This window comes from Trachypithecus francoisi, unplaced genomic scaffold, assembly GCF_009764315.1.
Source record: "Trachypithecus francoisi isolate TF-2019V2 unplaced genomic scaffold, Tfra_2.0 Lachesis_group2, whole genome shotgun sequence".
Lineage (NCBI taxonomy): Eukaryota > Metazoa > Chordata > Mammalia > Primates > Cercopithecidae > Trachypithecus > Trachypithecus francoisi.
In genome coordinates this window covers 65,593,871-65,611,950 of record NW_022681465.1, presented here as the reverse complement: position 1 = coordinate 65,611,950, position 18,080 = coordinate 65,593,871, and the positions used below count along the sequence as shown (strand labels likewise).

Sequence of the window (18,080 nt, the reverse complement as noted above, 5' to 3'; positions counted from 1 at the left end):
CGTTTGGATTTCCTACCTTACTAAATACACAAACAGCTTCCTGACTTAATTTTTTTTTAAAAAAAGGATTCATAGTGGGAGAAAAGGGCATGGGAGATTTTCAATTCATAAATACAGTTCTGGCTGACATATATTAGAAGAGGCTAAAGGGTTTTGTTCTTTTTTTTCCCCCTTTGGATAAAAGTATGAAGCAGTGAACCAGGCACTGTGTAAGTACTTCTTTCTTTCCTCCATTCTTTAAAAAAAAAAAAAAAGTTTTCAAAAAAGGAGAGGCCCAGCTAAGGCCAAGAAAGGAGCAGTTTTAATACGACAGAAAATCTTTGGAAAATCCCTTCTTGTCAGAAAAATGTTAGTAGAATGTGATGAGGCTCTCGTGGACTCTCATATGGCAGGACTGTGAATTGATAAAGGACTGCATATTCGCTTCATTTCCAGGACGCTTTGACAGTATCCTTTATACTGGTCTAGGTTATAACTTAATTTGGCTACAACAAATATGCTTATATTGTCGTGGTAAATACAAATTGGTATACACCATTAGTCTTTTACCCTCTCCAGTAGAAAAATGGATATAGCTATGTAGCTTGGGTTTTGGCACAAATGGAGTTCTCTATTCTAATACTCTTCAACTCTTATATTTGGTATAAGTAGTTCATCAACTGACAGTCTCCCTATTAAAGAAGGGGTCTTTCTTCTTTTTTTTTTTTTTTTGAGACGGAGTCTTGCTCTGTCGCCGGGGCTGGAGTGCAGTGGCCGGATCTCAGCTCACTGCAAGCTCCGCCTCCCGGGTTCACGCCATTCTCCTGCCTCAGCCTCCCGAGTAGCTGGGACTACAGACGCCCGCCACCTCGCCTGGCTAGTTTTTTGTATTTTTTAGTAGAGACGGGGTTTCACAGTGTTCGCCAGGATGGTCTCGATCTCCTGACCTTGTGATCCGCCCGTCTCGGCCTCCCAAAGTGCTGGGATTACAGGCTTGAGCCACCGTGCCCGGCCAAGAAGGAGTCTTTCTTTCAACAAATATCAGAAAGTATATATTTAAATAAAATCTGTTATTTTCAAGAGGTAACAGTGAGAAACAGGATGATTCTATTGGTTGAGGTGTTTTTGTGTTCTTTGGAATTCTTTCCAGAGATTCATTCATATAGTCACACCTCATTTCCAACTGAAATAAGCAATAATCAACTTAATCACCAGGTTCCAGTTGACTTTTGTTCATCCCAACTCTCAACCCCAAAGTCATAACCTTCCTTAGAATGATGGCTTTCTGCCATTAAGAATAATCAGAAGAATGTAATGTATGATTTGAAGAGGCCTCTTAAAATAACTGATTTTGTTGCACTTTAGATTTACCTTCTGTTTACCTGAGATGTTTGCCTGTCCTTTTCCTTAGGTACCAAAAACTGTGGAAGAGTTATGTGAAACTTCGCCACCTCCTAGCAAATAGTCCCAAAGTCAAACAAACTGATAAACAGAAGCTGGCACAGAGGGAGGTCTGTATCAAACTCCATTCCTAGGTGATTAATGATGATGTGGCTCAGGTTTATTTCGCGATTGTTGTATCACACTATACTTCTGGTACAAGATGGAAAAATATATTTTTAAAAAAATCGTACTTTACCCTCCTCCCCACATTATTATACCAATTGATTTAAATAAATCTTTTAGTATTTAAGGGAGCCTTTTTATCCCTGTATTAGTCTGTTTTGCATTCCTCTAAAGGAATACCTGAGACTCGGTAATTTATAAAGAAAAGAGGTTTGTTTGGTGCACGTTTCTGCAGGCTGTACAAGAAGTATGGCACCAGCATCTGCTTGGCTTCTGGGGAGGCCTCAGGATGCTTTTAGTCATGGTAGAAGGTGGATGGGGAGCACATAGAAGGCACATCATATGACAGAAGAGGGAGCAAGAGAGGGAGGAGGGAGGTCCCAGACTCTCTTTAACAAGCAGATCTCACATAACTCATTACCATGGGGAAGGCACCAAGCTATTCATGAGGGATCCACCCATGACGCAAAAACCTCCCACCAGGTCCCATCTCTCACGTTGGGTGTCATATTTCAATGTGAAATGTGGAGGTGCCAGAACATCCTATCTATATCAGCTCCTAAAATGCCAGTTTCTTAATGGATTATTACCACTGGGAATCAAACATATCTTTTATAGATATTAAAGCTTAAATTTGATGAATCAGCCTTTTATCTTTAATTTGGTTGCACATTATACAACATTGGGCCTTACTCAGATTTCTTGGTCTTAAAGTTGGAAAAGATTGTCTTCCATTGGTCTGCCAGTTTAACATGGTAAACTTATTTTGTAAGGTTTCATATCCCAAATTCCATATTTCCTTACTAATGGGTAGTAGTATCCCTGTAATCCAGGATAACTTATGTTTTAGTTTTAATTACAAGAAAAAATGGTTTCAGCATCAACATAGATTTTTGTCTCAGAAGTTTTATTCTGCTGGGGTTGTGTAAGAGCAAAGCTTTGAAGCTGGAAAAAATGTTTGAATTCTGGCTTTGTCGCTTACTGTGATTTAAGCCAGTCAGCCTGTTTATAAAGGAGGGAAGTAAGGTTGAGAGGCTGACTGAAATGTTCCTCCTTTCGTGCATTCAACGAAAAAGGTAGTTCCATGAACTTCTGAAATACGCCGTTTAATGGGCCTCTTGTGGTATTTGGCCTGTAAAAGGAACTTCATCAATAGTGGGGGTAGGGGGTGGTTCCTGTTATTACGAATTCCTATGAGATTTTGATTCAATTGCATGCATACAAATATACAATTATTTTACAATTATTCGAAGGACCGTGAAAGGGAAGAGTTAGTTCCTGATCATGTCTCACAGGTGACATTTTGGATCGTAGTCTTTTTTTTATATAAAATATGCCCTTGCAGCAAGGGTTTTTATAAGGGGTTTGCAAGTTAGAAGGCAACTATTAGAATTATGTGGGTTTCAGGTTAATTTGCTGATTGTGTGGCTGGGCGCGGTGGCTCATGCCTGTAATCCCAGCACTTTGGGAGGATGAGGTGGGCAGATCACGAGGTCAGGCGATCGAGACCATCCTGGCGAACACGGTGAAACCCCGTCTCTACTAAAAATACAAAAAATTAGCTGGGCATGGTGGCGGGCGCCTGTAGTCCCAGCTACTCAGGAGGCTAAGGCAGGAGAATGGCATGAACCTGGGAGGCGGAGGTTGCAGTGAGCCGAGATCGCGCCACTGCACTCCAGCCTGGGCGAGAGAGCCAGACTTTGTCTCAAAAAAAAAAAAAAAAAAAAAAAAAAAGAATTTACTGATTGTCTTTCTTAGATGTAAATACTTAATATGAGGCATGATAAAAATTTTACATGCTGATTTCAAATCCCAAACCACATTTTGCTTCCTTTATCAATGAAAGGGCATATTTTGTTCAAAAATACCAGAATGGTAGATTTGGTTTAGATTTTTTCTTATCTAGTTGCCAAGAAAGGCTGGGCTGCATTATACCCCAAGCTCTGAGCATTCTAGCCTCCATTTTAAAGAAAATACTGTAATTTTATATGAAGAGGTTTGAGTATCTGAATGTAAGGGTAATACTAAATGAATCCAACTTATTTTCTAATGCTTGATGTTTGGCTTACTATTGCTTTATAGCAGTTGTGTTACTCATAATGAATTGTTTTCTAGGAAGCACTCCAAAAAATACGGCAGAAGAATACAATGAGACGAGAAGTAACAGTGGAGCTAAGTAGCCAAGGATTCTGGAAAACTGGCATCCGTTCTGATGTCTGTCAGGTGGGGACACTTCTGAGGACATAGTTATGCCCATACTTTTCTTCCTTTAACACAAATCTGGTACTGAGGGTTTCTTAATTGAGAATGTTCTGTAGAAAATACTACCTTGAGGCTAAATGGAATACCAACTATAAATTGTTTTCTATTATTTGGATTTTGTTTTCATTGTCTGTTTTGATGCTGGTATGTGTGTGTATGTTGTGCTTGTGGGTATTGGGGCGGGGACAAGCTTACTTAGTAGTGTTCAGTTCAGTCTCTTCTCTTTGGATGAAGGTAAGTCTGTCCTTCTCATGCATCTGCTTATGCATCTGCCTGTTTGCAGCACATGTATAGGTGCTTGTACAAAAGAGATAATCCAGCAGCCATACAAGCAGACTCCTGAAGTGTATGTTTTATAGACTGATGACTCAAATTTATATTGCAATTTATATTGCAGAGAACTGAAGGCATTAATGAACAGAATCAGTGTATACTTCATATTTGAATCAAATGATAATATATTTTCTTTGGGTGAACTCAGTAGAGTAACATTTCTGCTATATGTAACTGACTGACTAATAAGCATTTTTGTTTTTCCTATGGGTGGAATTATATGTGATTAAAGATCCCCCAAACCAGCATATTCTGTTTTTTCACCTGATTCTTTTGTCACAATTGATATTGGATGAAGTCCATGAGAATTACAGTAAAGGAAATGAGTACATAGGCTACGATCAGGTAATGCAGTTTGCTGTGTTCATCCTTTTGGAAGAATACTTCCAGGCTTCCATTTATTTGTTTCAATGGTAGCATGTGTTACAGTAAGTTCAAGCAGCTTCCTCCTAGCTTCCTCTTAGTGTTCATTTCATCATAATGGATTTTTTAAAAAATCAGTTTGGCATTTAATTATTATATTGACTAGCAGAGTTTAAAAGTATTGCTACACAATTTACTAAGTGATATCCAAAGCTAACTATTTTTGCATTAAGATGAACTGCTATTGGTGTAATATTGCCAGATATTTTCAGGGTAATCATCTACAGTGGTAAACAGCTGTTTTCACCAGGTCCACAGTTATTTTACCAATTGACAAATATCTTATGACTGTCAGTACTTTTAGATGAATATTTTACTTCCATTGATTCTCTCTCAGGGCCGTTTGAAGCCGTATCACCGGTTTTTCTATTTGTCAGTGTTTCCCCAAAACCAATGTAATGTCATCCTAAGGTAGACATCCTCAGAACAGTGAGCAGAATCCTAGACAGTTTGCTCCACATTTGATGATCTCAGTGATAAATCAGAGTTGATTATCTAAGAGATCATAAAATTGTTGAGCATTAAGAACTAGAAGGTACCTTCCAGACCTTCGAGTTAGTAGTTTTGAACTTGTATTTTTGGTTAACTTCAAAGTATTTTTTTCATACAAAACCCTTTTAGAGCCATTATTTGTAAAAAGATAAAGAATAACTGCCTGATTGACTAGTAGGAGATGGGAGTGGAGAGAGTATCCTGTTTAACTTGATTTCTCCCCCACCTCCTGTAGCAGTCCCTAAGGCCACTGAATACAGTATCTTTTTCTTTTTCTGAAGCTTTGAGCCTTTTTTTCCTTTCTGTAAAGCAAACAAGAGTGCTGAATTATCTGTTGCAGTACAGTTTTGTATTCTTCAGCTATATCACAAATGTCTTCCTCTACCCTCAGCTAGATGAGAAGCAGCTGGATGAGTAAGTGATCTTGTCTCTTGCTGTGTGATATGCTATATTCTGTTTCGAGATTGGTAGGTAAAAGGACTCAGTCAGTTTCCTTGCCTACCTGGTGGAAGAAAAGGGATCCTGATTAAACCCCTGCGAAGGTGAATGCTTTATGATCTAATAATCATTCCTCCCTCTGTAGAACTCTCACTCTTCCAGAGAGAACTGCCATCTGTTTAGAAGCCATGCTTCCATTCTCGGGTCCTCCGAATGGAAGTCTTTTTCAGATTTTGATAAAATTACCCTTGTATGTAAATTACTTGATTAAAAAAATGTAAATTGTTGCCTATAAGTTCATATACTGAATACAGAAGGAATTGCTTTATGGTTTGAAAAGAAGTATGTCTGCATATAAATAAATGAAAATGAGCCAGCAGGCTACCTGAGAAGTCCATAGAAGTGGAAGAGAAAGAAATCTTACACAGTGGCAACATGGGGGCTGAGAGTGAACTATTAAAACCAAAAAACCTTGTGCTTTGGTGAAATAGTTCCTTACACACCAAAATCAAATTATCCTGGAGGCATTCGGTAGCTCTCAAGGTGAGATGAACAGATGAAGTATTGTTTATTTTGACATATTAAATATTATTTCACCATCAGTGAATATTCTTGGGGTTGTGAAAGTAAATTGTTACCTGCATTGAGCTTAAAACATCAACATATGGAAATTTGGAGGTGTTCATCAACTCATTCATGACACGGGAGCAACCTAGTTCAAACTTTAAATACCAAAAAAAAAAAAACAAAAACAAAAACCCTACAGTAAGGTTTAGGGAAAGATAGCAAAAGTAAACTAGTATAGTTGACTTTTGGCTCCAAATAAGTATTTTTGCAACGAATATTTTCATTATATTTATTTACACCTTTCCTTGTTCCATAATTGTTTTGAAGTGGTAACTCTTTTTATGAATACGGGAATTAATAAAGCACTGACTCTGCAAGCCATGGGCTCTATGGTGAAGCCTTCAGTGCTAGTCATTTGAAACTCCCTTGACTCTTCTCACTGAGCTTTCTCTTAGTCGGTCCTATTGCATATTAACGATCAGAAAGTCTTCCTTTCTACTGATACATCTTACAGAAAACCTTTGACAAGTAGAGAACCTCTGAGTACATTTTAACTAAGAGTTTTTGCCACAGATGATACGTTAGCTCTTCCTGGAATTTTTATGTTTTAAAATTATCAGGTATTTTACATGCATCACACAAAGGTTCTGAACAGTTGCCCTTAAATTATTGATGTTTGCCATACATTTTGTTTGAAATTTTTTAACCTTGAAATTCCTTCAGTGAACAATGAAGGCAGCAAAGCCATTCCCCCTAGTTTTCTTGTAACGAAATCAGACAAAATGTTTTATCATGTAGCATTAATGACCAAACATCTGAATATATTTTAGAAGCTATTTTAGTCATATTTTTAGGATAGGGTCTTTTTGCATCCTTAATAAATGTTTAGTCCAGTGCAGGTTTGTCTAGTCACAAGTCATATATGTTAACATTTTTTATTGTTTATTTGGCCTTTGTTCTTAATGTAAAAATTTTGATGATGTTTAATAAAACCTGTGATTTTTTTGAGAAAGGGACCAAGAGTGTGTTTGTTGTTTTTTTACAAGTGGAATTGGCTGTGGCTTACAATGATATTTAATTTCTTGTATTAGAATAAATTTTTTTTTTTTTTTTTTGAGACAGAGTCTCGCTCTGTCACCCAGGCTGGAGTGCAGTGGCGCGATCTCCGCTCACTGGAAGCTCCGCTGCCTCCTGGGTTCACACCATTCTCCTGCCTCAGCCTTCCTAGAAGCTGGGACTACAGGCGCCCGCCACCACGCCCGGCTAATTTTTCTGTATTTTTAATAGAGATGGGGTTTCGCTGTGTTTGCCAGGATGGTCTCGATCTCCTGACCTCGTGATCCGCCCGCCTCGGCCTCCCAAAATGCTGGGATTACAGGCGTGAGCCACCGCGCCTGGCCAAATGTTTTCTTTTGGTGTGTTTTCCTCACATAAGCTGTTGGCATATCATAATGCAGTTTAACACCTCCAAAATAAAAGCATTTAGTATTTTTGGTAATAAAGAATAAAAATCGAATTGACTGGGAAATAGCAGTTAAGTGAATTTATACATTGAATACTTTGAATAATTTTATGATTATTCAACGTCTTTGAACAGATAGGCTCATACTTAATTTTTAGAAGAAAGGGCTTATCTAAAATCCTTGGTAGTTTTTCTCTGTATTCGGTAGTTCATTGATATAGAACCTACTGTTTTTTAGTGATAATTGCTAGTAGGTTGCTAGTAAAAGCCTTGAGATGCTATCTGGTGGCTGCAGGAGATGGAAACCATTGTGATAAATCTGAGATGGAGTGACTTCAGTACCAGCATCTCCCTCTGGAAGTACATTTCCCCAACCAGAGAAGTTACCGAGGGTTGTTAGGAGATTAGAAAATTCTGTCTGGTGCCCCAGCCAATGTTAAGAGGATTGAAAACCTAGGAGTGGGTGCTATAACTTGTAATTATATGTGAACCGAATATGGACCTGTCACTATGTTTGTAGATAAATCGTTGAATAATTTTTTCTGTGTTGCTGCTTGTTAGAGTGAATTCTGGGTAATGTGGAAGAAAAAGGAATCAAAACCTGAATCTGAGTCTAAAAAATTCAGCATAATGGCTCAGAAGAGGAAGAAAAGCAACATGCTGCAATAGGACCTGTATTTTTTAAGAAAAGGGTTTCACACACTGAGGTTAAATTGGTATCTTCTGTAGAGAGAGGCGCCTGGACCATGTGCTATACTGAGAAGGTGGTCCATGGAAATCAGTAAACTAACTCAGAAGACATGAAAAAAGGAGCAAAGAATTTACACCATCACAGTCACATCATCAGTAGGAGACTCATGCCAAATGCGGGGACACTGTAACTTCTTAAGGAAAAGAAAGGAAGCACAGGTGCCTGGAGAACTGTTGGCCTTTGAGGAAAGCTGAGTCGTGGTGGTTGGTATTTGTATTGAGTGGACAGAGAGCTGTATTTGGACTAATTAATGAATGTGCTGTTTTCCTAGAGTGGCCATCTGGAATGGGATGGAAGGCTGCCATGCATTATCAAACTATCTGATTCTCTTGCTCAATGATTTGTCAAGGAATGACTCAACAGTGAAAAGTAACATCTCTAGGGATTCACAGACTTTGGACAGCAAGTTGAAGGATGTATTTTCTAAATTAGATCTTGTAGCAGAGGGAAGGAGGAATGTCTGAGGGCAATGGCTTCATAGTTATTAACAAAGGAATTTTGATTTTTAGTCTGTATGAGATACTTGATTTTTTAATTGGAGCGTAGTGCTGCTTGTGAAGAAAGGAAAGATTTGTTTAAAGGCTAACTGATCTGATAGAGAATTTTTTTTTTTTAAGAGATGGGAGTCTTGCTGTGTTACCCCAGCTGGAATGCAGTGGCTATTCACAAGTGCAATAATACTGCACTCTGGCCTTGTTGCCTTGGACTCCTGGGCTCAAGCAGTCCTCCTGCTTCAGCCTCCTATAGCTGGAACTACAGGTGCATGTCACCTCGTCTGGCTAGTATTATATTTTATTAGGAGTAATTTAAAACGCACAAGATGAAAGAGAAAAGTATAATGAACTCTGTAAACTGTCACTTAGCTTTGACTGTTATCAAAAGCATTTCTGTAATATCATCAAATACCTAGTCAATGTTTACATTTTTCTCATCTATTAAATTTATTTTAGTCCGTTTAAATTTGGGTCCACGTGAGATCTATACATTGTGATTAGTTGATGTTGTTTAAGTCTCTTTAATCTGTAGGTTCTCATTCCATTTCTCCTTTTTTTCCCTTGCAAACATTTGTTGCTGAAGAAATTGGATTATGTGTCCTGTAGAGTTCCTACAGTGTAGTCTGAGTTTTGCTGATTGCAACTTTCTGGTGTCATTTACCAGGTACTTCTGCCCCTTGTGTTTCCTATAAATTGGTAGTTGGATCTAAAACTGCACTGTCCAGTACCATTGGTTGCATGTGGCTATTTAAATTTAAATAAATTAAATGAAATTAAAAATTCTGCCTCTCAGTTACCCTCACCACACTTTGAGTGCTCAGTAGACACATGTGGCTACTGCCCATTACAACAGCACAGATAATAGGATATTTCCATCATCATAGAGTGTTCTTTTGAACAGCACTGACCAGATTTAAGTTCAGTTTTTTTGCAAGATATTTTCACAGCTGGTGGTGAGGACTCTCTTTATTTGTATGTGACATTATCAGTCATCGATGGATCGTTACTTAGACCCAGTAATTAATTAAGGTCTGCCAAAATGATATTCTAATTCTGTCTTTCTTCATTTATTACTTAAAATACTTTTGGAAAAGATCTAAAATACTTTTAAAAAAGGATCTTTTCCTCATCAAACTATTTGATTACCCTGAGATCCTGTGGGACAGCACCAAAAATTACTCATTTGATTTATTCCATAATGCACAACTAGTAGTCCCAGATTAACAATTTAACAGCACCACCACCAATATGGTGATGGAAAATAGTTGCTTGTTTGTTTGAGAGGACAGATGGTCTTTGACTTACAATGGAGTTACATCCCAATAAACATGGAGTAAGTTGAAAATATCATAAGTTGAATTTTCAGTTTATGATTGGTTTATTGGGACATAGCCTATCATAAGTCGAGGAGCATACTGAATTAATATTGCTTACATGTCATTGTAAAGTCAAAAATTTTTGAGTCTTACCATTGTAAGTTGGGGACTGACTGTTCTTTTTTGTCTTTGATTATCTATAGCTGTATCTCACTGGAGATTTACACTCAATTTTCTGTATCTCGTGGTTATGCCACAAGCTGGATACACAGAATTAATTTGTTTCATTTTACTTTTGATTTTAAGGGTTCCATTGACTGACTGACCACTTGATTGAGTCAGGGTCTTGCTGTGTCACCTATGCTGGAATGTAGTGGCACTGCGATCATGGCTCACTACAGCCTTGAACTTCTAGGCTCAACACATCCTCCCACCTCAGCCTCCCAAGTAGCTGGGACTAAAGGTGTATGCCAACATGCCTGGCTAATTTTTCTATTTTTTGTAGAGATGGGGTCTTGCTTTGTTGCCCAGGCTGGTCTCAAACTCCTAGGTTCAAGTGATCCTCTTGCCTCAGCCTCCCAAAGTGCTGGAATTACAGTCATGAGCCACGGTGCCTTGCCTAGATGCCTTTTAAAAATTAAAGATTGTTTTATAATTATGTAAAATGTTTACATGACTCTGCAGTCAGATTTACAGAGTCAAGTGTATTTTTTTTTTTAAAGTCTAACTTCTATCTCTGTTCCTTGTATCGTTTTCTTGCCACCCACCCCCGATAGGTAACTGTCTTTTAAAAATGGCTTGTGGCCGGGCGCGGTGGCTCACGCCTGTAATCCCAATGCTTTGGGAGGCCGAAGCGGGTGGATCACGAGGTCAGGAGATTGAGACTATCCTGGCTAACACGGTGAAACCCCATCTCTACTAAAAATACAAAAAAAAAAAAAAAAAATTAGCCGGACGTGGTGGCGGGAGCCTGTAGTCCCAGCTACTCGGGAGGCTGAGGCAGGAGAATGGTGTGAACCTGGGAGGTGGAGGTTGCAGTGAGCCGAGATTGTGCCACTGCACTCCAGCCTGGATGACAGACCAAGACTCTGTCTCAAAAAAAAAAAAAAAAGATCTGGCTGCGCACGCGGTGGCTCACTCCTGTAATCCCAGCATTTTGGGAGGCGGAGGCAGGCAGATCACCTGAGGTCAGGAGTTTGAGACCAGCTTGGCCAACATGGTGAAACCCTATCTCTACTGAAAATACAAAAAATTAGCCAGGAGTGGTGGTGTGTGCCTATGGTCCCAGCTACCTGGGAGGCTGAGGCAGGAGAATAGCTTGAACCCAGGAGACAGAGGTTGCAATGGGGTGAGATCACGCCACTGCACTCCAGCCTGGGAAACAGAGTGAGACTCCATCAAAAAAAAAAAAAGGCTTAATTTTTTATTTTTATATAAGCAAATATATATTTTTGTTTGTTTTCCTCTTTCTTGTATGAATGGTGGTATCTTAAACACACTTTACTGAGATTTTGTTCACTTAACAATGTGTCTGGACCAGGTGTGATGGCTCAGACCGTAAATTCCAGTGCTTTGGAAGGTCAAGGCAGGAGGATTGCAAACTTAGCCAGGTGTGGTGGTGCACACCTGTTGTCCTAGCCACTCAGGAGGCTGATGTGGAAGGATCACTTGAGCCCAGGAGTTCGGGGCTGCAGTGAGCTATGATTGTACCACCGTACTCCAGCATGGGTGACAGAGTGAAACCCCATCTCTAAAAAACAAAACAAAACAACAGTAACAACAACAACAACAACAACAACAAACCATGTGTCTGGGAGGTCACTCCATAGCAATGTATAGAGCTTATTGATGTTTGGCTTTCTTTCTGTAAAACTGTTTTATGTTAGTGGGTACTATGAAATCCATTATATTGGCTTTGTTTTTTTCCTTTTTATATCCTTCGTATTCAGGAAGGCTTGTATTTTTATTCTAATAGTTACCTTTATACTGACAGCTTTATGGTATAATTACATTGCTCCGTTACCTCTCTTTCTTTCTGTGTGTGTGTGTATCTTGTTGTCTTTTAGTAAAAGTAGCTTCTCTCTGCTTCTTCCCATAATCCTCTCTCTCACCTGGCATCTAATTTGAAGTGATATCCATTTGTTGCAAGTTAATAAGGCAGGCAGCAACCTCATCCTACTCTTTATATATTTCTTATTCTCCCTTGTTTTCTGATGGTTGTACTAATCAATGTTAGAATATGTAATTATTTCTTACGTTGACTCATTTGTGATTATCTACCAAAAATATATTTGCAAGTGATCATCAGATCATATGTCATTATCAATCTCCCACCTCCCCTTTCTCGTTTGTCTGAAGCTCATTTTCTAAACCATTCCTCAAGAAGGCCTTATAGAAACAGTGGTCCTTGAGTTTCTGCATGTTCCTCACAGTTTGCCTGTGGTCTTTATTTTAACGGTCAGTTTGGCTGGATATAAAATCTGTGGATCACATTTTCTTTCTTTAATATTTTAAATACATTCTCATTGTTTTCTGGCATAAAACATAGCTGTCAAAAGTGTGGTAACAATATGGTCAGGTATAGCTACTCACGACTATAATCCCAGCACTTTGGGAGGCCAAGGCAAGTGCATCACCTGAGCTCAGGAGTTTGAGACCAGCCTGGGCAACATGGCGAAACCCCGGCTGTACAAAAAATTAGCTGGGTGTGGTGGTGCACACCTGTGGTCTCAGCTACTTGGGAGGCTGAGGTGGGAGGATCATTTGAGCCTGGAAGATGGAGGTTGCAGTGAGCCGAGATCATGCCACTGTACTCCAAACTGGGTAACAGAGTGAGAACCCATCTCAAAAAAAAAAAAAAAAAAAAGTGTGATAACAATATGAGTTTAAGTGACTTGGTCCTTTTGTCTGAGTGCTCAAGGATTTTTTCTTTTTCTTTAGAAACCAATAGTTTACTAGAATATGTCTCAGCTCTTTTCAGTTAATTTTTTCAGATATGCTGTATATACTTTCAGTATATACTTTCAAGTTGTCTTTTATCTCAGGAAAAGTTTTCTTTTTCTTGTATTACACATTTCATTATTTTCTATTATTTTGATTTTTAAAGTACTCCACTTATATGCATCTTATATTTTCTTTGCTTCTCTTCTGGATCTATCATGTTCTCTTGAATTCTTCATTCAAGAAGTAGTAATTACTTCTTGCATCTTACATCTTTTTATAAGATATATGTGTCATATCTTTTTTGCTTCTCTTCTGGATCCATCATTTTCTCTTGAATTCTTCGTTTCTATTTTTCAAAAGCATTATTCATTGGGTTAATCTGATTTTGTGTTCCTTCTTGTTTAGTCTTGAAGTGGTTATCTTCTTTTATGTTTCTTTTTCCTGAATTTTTTCACTTCTTTTCAAATCTTCCTTTCCTCTAATCTCATTTCCGAATTTATGTAATATTTATTTGTAATTTGTGTTAATCCTCCTATGGTTTTGTTAATTTATTTGCTTAGAAGGTTATTGGTATGTTTCTCTGGAATTTTTTTTTTTTTTAAGACAGAGTCTTGCGATCTCGGCTCACTGCAAGCTCCGCCTCCCTGGTTTATGCCATTCTCCTGTCTCAACCTCCCGAGTCGCTGGGACTACGGGCACCCGCCACCAAGCTAATTTTTTGTATTTTTAATAGAGATGGGGTCTCACCGTGTTAGCCAGGATGATCTCGATCTCCTGACTTCGTGATCCACCCGCCTCGGCCTCCCAAAGTGCTGGGATTACAGGCGTGAGCCACTGCATCCAGCCTCTGGAATGTTTTTATTATCAGCAAGGATGTTATTCTACTCCTCTTCTTAGAAACATCTTTGAATGGGATTTGATCATGATTCTTTTCTGTTGCTCTTTAAGAAACTTAAAAATTAAGTAAACTAAATGAAATATTTTCCTGTACTTTTAGAAAGGGGGTATAAGCCAGGATAGTTTTTCATGGATCTGGAGCTCCTCCTCCTGTTGTTTTTGCAGTGATAAAAGAAGTAATATGGCTTCACACTAAGACCTGCCCCCTCCACTTCTCTTCTCTGCTTTTGTCTGGACCTTCTCTCTTTTGCCTTTCATTATCCTTCTCTAGCGAAATGTGGCTTGCACTCGCAGCACTTTCTCCTCGTTGTGGGGCTTTTACCTTGTAGGGAGCTTCACCTTTTGTTTTTTTGTTTTGAGTGTTTGTAGGTCCCAGGTGTCTTCAGCACAGTTAGACTGTCCTCCTGTATTCACTCAATGAATTAGATTCGGCAGAGCCCTCTCCAGTTTGGGTTATTTCCGGTGAACATGTGTTGTTAATTTTGAGTTTCTTCCATTATCAGGACCTGTGTCTCTCTTCTGTCACACAGATGCTGAGACATAGCTCTTTCTCCTCATCTACTCTTAGTTAGGGACTCAAGGGGGTACCTTGTCATTTAGTTTTTATGTAGATAATGTTCATTGGTCTTTCATTTTGCTAGTCTAGTTGCTCTATTTTTATGGGAGAATTTGAGTTTCTTTTTTTTTTTTTGTTTTAATTAAAGCGGTTGGCAGACATAAAGATGCCAGACATAAAGATGATTGTATTTTAATATTGCAGAGACTGATACTTTTAAAAACTGAGCTAGAAATTTAAAGTCTTGTAGGTAACATTGAGACTTGATGTCTGGGATTCAAGATGGACACGGGTCATCTATACCCTTCCATGGTACTCACAAAAGGTTTATTTGGAAGGAGAAACAGGCTTTGTTTGGGGCAGATTTAGAGAAAGTGGTTAAGGAATTCAAAGCTGTTTTACATGAGAAAAGGTTAAAGGAAGTAAAGTAGTAAGGTGTAGGTTAGCTAAAACAAGATGTGGAAAGCCTGCCATTAAATGCATTTTGTTTCTGGGTAGAACTCGGGTTAAAGGGGTAAAACTTACAAAGATACAGATTTGGGCTTAAAGTTAACAGTAATTTTTGGGCCCGGTGCACTGGTTCATGCCTGTGTAATCTTAGCCTTTTGGGAGGCTGAGGCAGGCCGATCCCTTGAGCCCAGCAGTTTAAGACCAACCTGGGCAACATGGCGAAACCTCATTTCTACGAAAAACACAGAAATCAGCGGAGTGTGGTGTTGCACACCTGTAGTCCCAGCTGCTGGGGCTTGGTGGCTGAGGTGGGAGGATCTCTTGAGCCTGGAAGGTCGAGGCTGCAGTGAGTTGTGATTGTGTCACTGCACTCTAGCCTGGGCGACAGTGAGACCCTGTCTCAAAAAAAAAAAAGGTAATTTTTAAATAATCAGCAAACTCTAAAGAGGGTTTTATTTTCCTGACAGGCAGCGATTCATGTCTCATAGGAAATATTAAGAAAGTAAACAATTCACCAGGTTGAGTTCATGCTTTAGAAAAGGCAGTTGCACTGAGTAGTCTTCATGTCCTAACCCATGTCCTATCCACCTTGAGTTTTTAGCATCAACTCTTGAGCTTCCTGCAGTTTAAATGGCTGGAAAGCTATTATACTTTGATTGTGCATGTTGTTTCCATATTGTTGTGTTTATCAATACAGCACTTATAAAAACAAAGTGGTTAAAGTGCTGATAATTACAATTCTAATGGCATATTTCTAGCTTTAATGGCAAAAACAATGTCTTCACCTTTTCTGTCTCCCACACATATTGTAAGGCCTTACACGTGGAGGTGCTCAATTATATACTTACTGAATTGAACTGGCAAGAAAGATTTTTTTGTTGATTAGAGATCCTATTTGGTAGAATGAATCTTTCTTTATAAGTTAATAACATAACTAATTTCTATCGTTTGAAGCAAATCCATTTTCATGTACTTTTAAACAATGCCAGCTTAAAATACTTCAAAGACTGAAATAATATAAAGCATATGTCAGTCATTCTGTGGGCTGGGTCCATCCTCCAGGTTCTGATGAGTAAGAATGACTCCCTACATTCTTTTGTGTTCTTGGGAAACAGTATTAAGGAAAAGAAAAAGATATGCCTTCCATGAAATTATCTCCCAATAAGGAATTTATAGCCAAATGAAAAGGGATTGAAGGAAAAATTTAAATTCCGTGTCCTTGGGTACCTTAACTGTACTGGTGTCTTTCTAAAAATTGTCTTCAGAATGTTAGACCATTAAATGTTAAACCTAGGGTGGTATATCTGGTTGAGAAGCTCTCAAAGGATAATCATGGGCTTCAGGGGTTTTTGAACCCATTAAAATTTTATACAACTTTTGCATGTTTGTGCACAGGGACATTTTTCTGGGGGAAAGAGTCATTTTCCTTGGATTCTCAAAAATATCTTGAGCCTAAAAAAGTTTCAGAATGAATGAATCCTAATCCATTCCCCTTTAATTAAAGGTAGACAAGGAGGCACAGAAATGCATGTGACTTACTCAAAGCTATCCTGCTGAATACTGATAGAACCAGGGCTATTCCTAACGGAATGAGGGCTAACAGGCCTTGTTCTAAGAAGATTTTTGTATTTCCTCTTTTAATCCTTTTAGCTATCCTTGAAAGTAGGTATATTTATTATTCTCATTGTGCAGATGAGGAAACTGAAGCAGAGAGGTAAGATAACTTGCCCCAGGTCACACAGTGAATAAGTGGCAGAGCAGGATTTGGACCCAGGCATTCTGATTCTAGAGACTATATACTCTTAACAGCTACAGTCTCTCACAGAGGATTCTCCAGAATGCCATGCAGCCAATAAGCTGTTTGAGGACTTAGTGAGATGGAACTTGGGATGTGAAAATGGTTCTGACTTGTTGTAAAACAAATGAAGTGACTTTATAAGTTTTTATAAAGTTAAACATATTGAATACTTTTTTTTTTCCTAGCATGCAATGATGTTACCTGTTCTGACCCATCATATCCGCTACCACCAATGCCTAATGCATTTGGACAAGTTGATAGGATATACTTTCCAAGATCGTTGTCTGTTACAGGTAAGAATTATTCTCCTGTAAACTCACGTCATAACAAGATAGGAGTAATTCATCTTGCAGGTCACAAATGGTACACTGGGTTTTCTATCCTGGGAAGTGACAAGGATTGATAGAAACATAGTTCTCTCCATTGCTCTACCCTGGTTGCCTCTGCTACTTTCCAGCCCATTCTCTCACATTTATTTGAGATCGTCCCTAAAAAAATTGACTAAAACTGAAATTTGTCAAATCTGAGTACCTTCTTCCAGCTTTTCCTCCTTTTCCAGGTGCTGAGTGTTCTAACTTCTCTGAAAGATGTAGATTTTTTTTTTTCTTTTCTGGTATAGAGTCTCGCTCTTGTTGCCCAGGGTGGAGTGCAATGGCGCAGTCTCAGCTCATTGCAACCTCCGCCTCCCAGGTTCAAGCGATTCTCTTGCCTCAGGCTCCTGAGTGGCTGGGATTACAGGTGCCCGCCACCATGCCTGGCTGATTTTTGTATTTTTAGTAGAGACGGGCTTTTGCCCTGTTGGCCAGGCTGGTCTTGAACTCCTGACATCAGGTGATCCGCCCGGCCCGCCTCGACCTCCCAAAGTGCTGGGATTACAGGTGTGAGCCGCCGTGCTCAACCTAAAGATGTGGGTTTTTACGTTTGTTTGCAGAAGAGGGCTTGCGTCAGAGATCTGGAAATTTGTTTTGGCCACTTAAAATTTTTTTTTCAGTAGATTTAGGGGTACAAGTGGTTTTTGGTTACATGGATGAATTGTATAGTGGTGAAGTCTGAGCTTTTAGTGTACCTGTCACCTGAATAGTGTACATACACCCAATACCCAATAGGTAGTTTTTCATCCCTCATCCCCCTCCCAACACTCTTCATCTGAGTCTCCAGTGTCCATTATAACCACTCTGTATGACCCTGAGTACCCATAGCTTAGCTCCCACTTGTGAGTTAGAATATGCAGTATTTGGTTTTCTGTTTCTGAGTTCATTAACTTAGGATAAAGGTCTGTAGTTCCAACTGAGTTGCTACAAAAGACATTATTTCATTATTTTTATTGTGGAGTAGTATTCCATGGTATATGTA

General features: G+C 38.9%; 1 protein-coding gene across 6 annotated transcripts in view; it reads left to right on the top strand.

Annotated features, from left to right (window-relative positions):
- Positions 1 to 18,080, top strand: part of DROSHA (drosha ribonuclease III) — a 139,993-nt gene that overhangs the window by 69,226 nt on the left and 52,687 nt on the right. For all 6 annotated transcript variants that reach the window (XR_004429776.1, XM_033179268.1, XM_033179273.1 and 3 more), the window contains 3 exons: positions 1,391 to 1,490; positions 3,661 to 3,768; positions 16,913 to 17,020. Coding sequence is in view for 5 of the 6 variants with exons in the window: in XM_033179268.1 (XP_033035159.1) it covers positions 1,391 to 1,490; positions 3,661 to 3,768; positions 16,913 to 17,020 (316 nt within the window). In the remaining variant the exon portion in view is untranslated. The remainder of the gene's footprint in view (positions 1 to 1,390; positions 1,491 to 3,660; positions 3,769 to 16,912; positions 17,021 to 18,080) is intronic.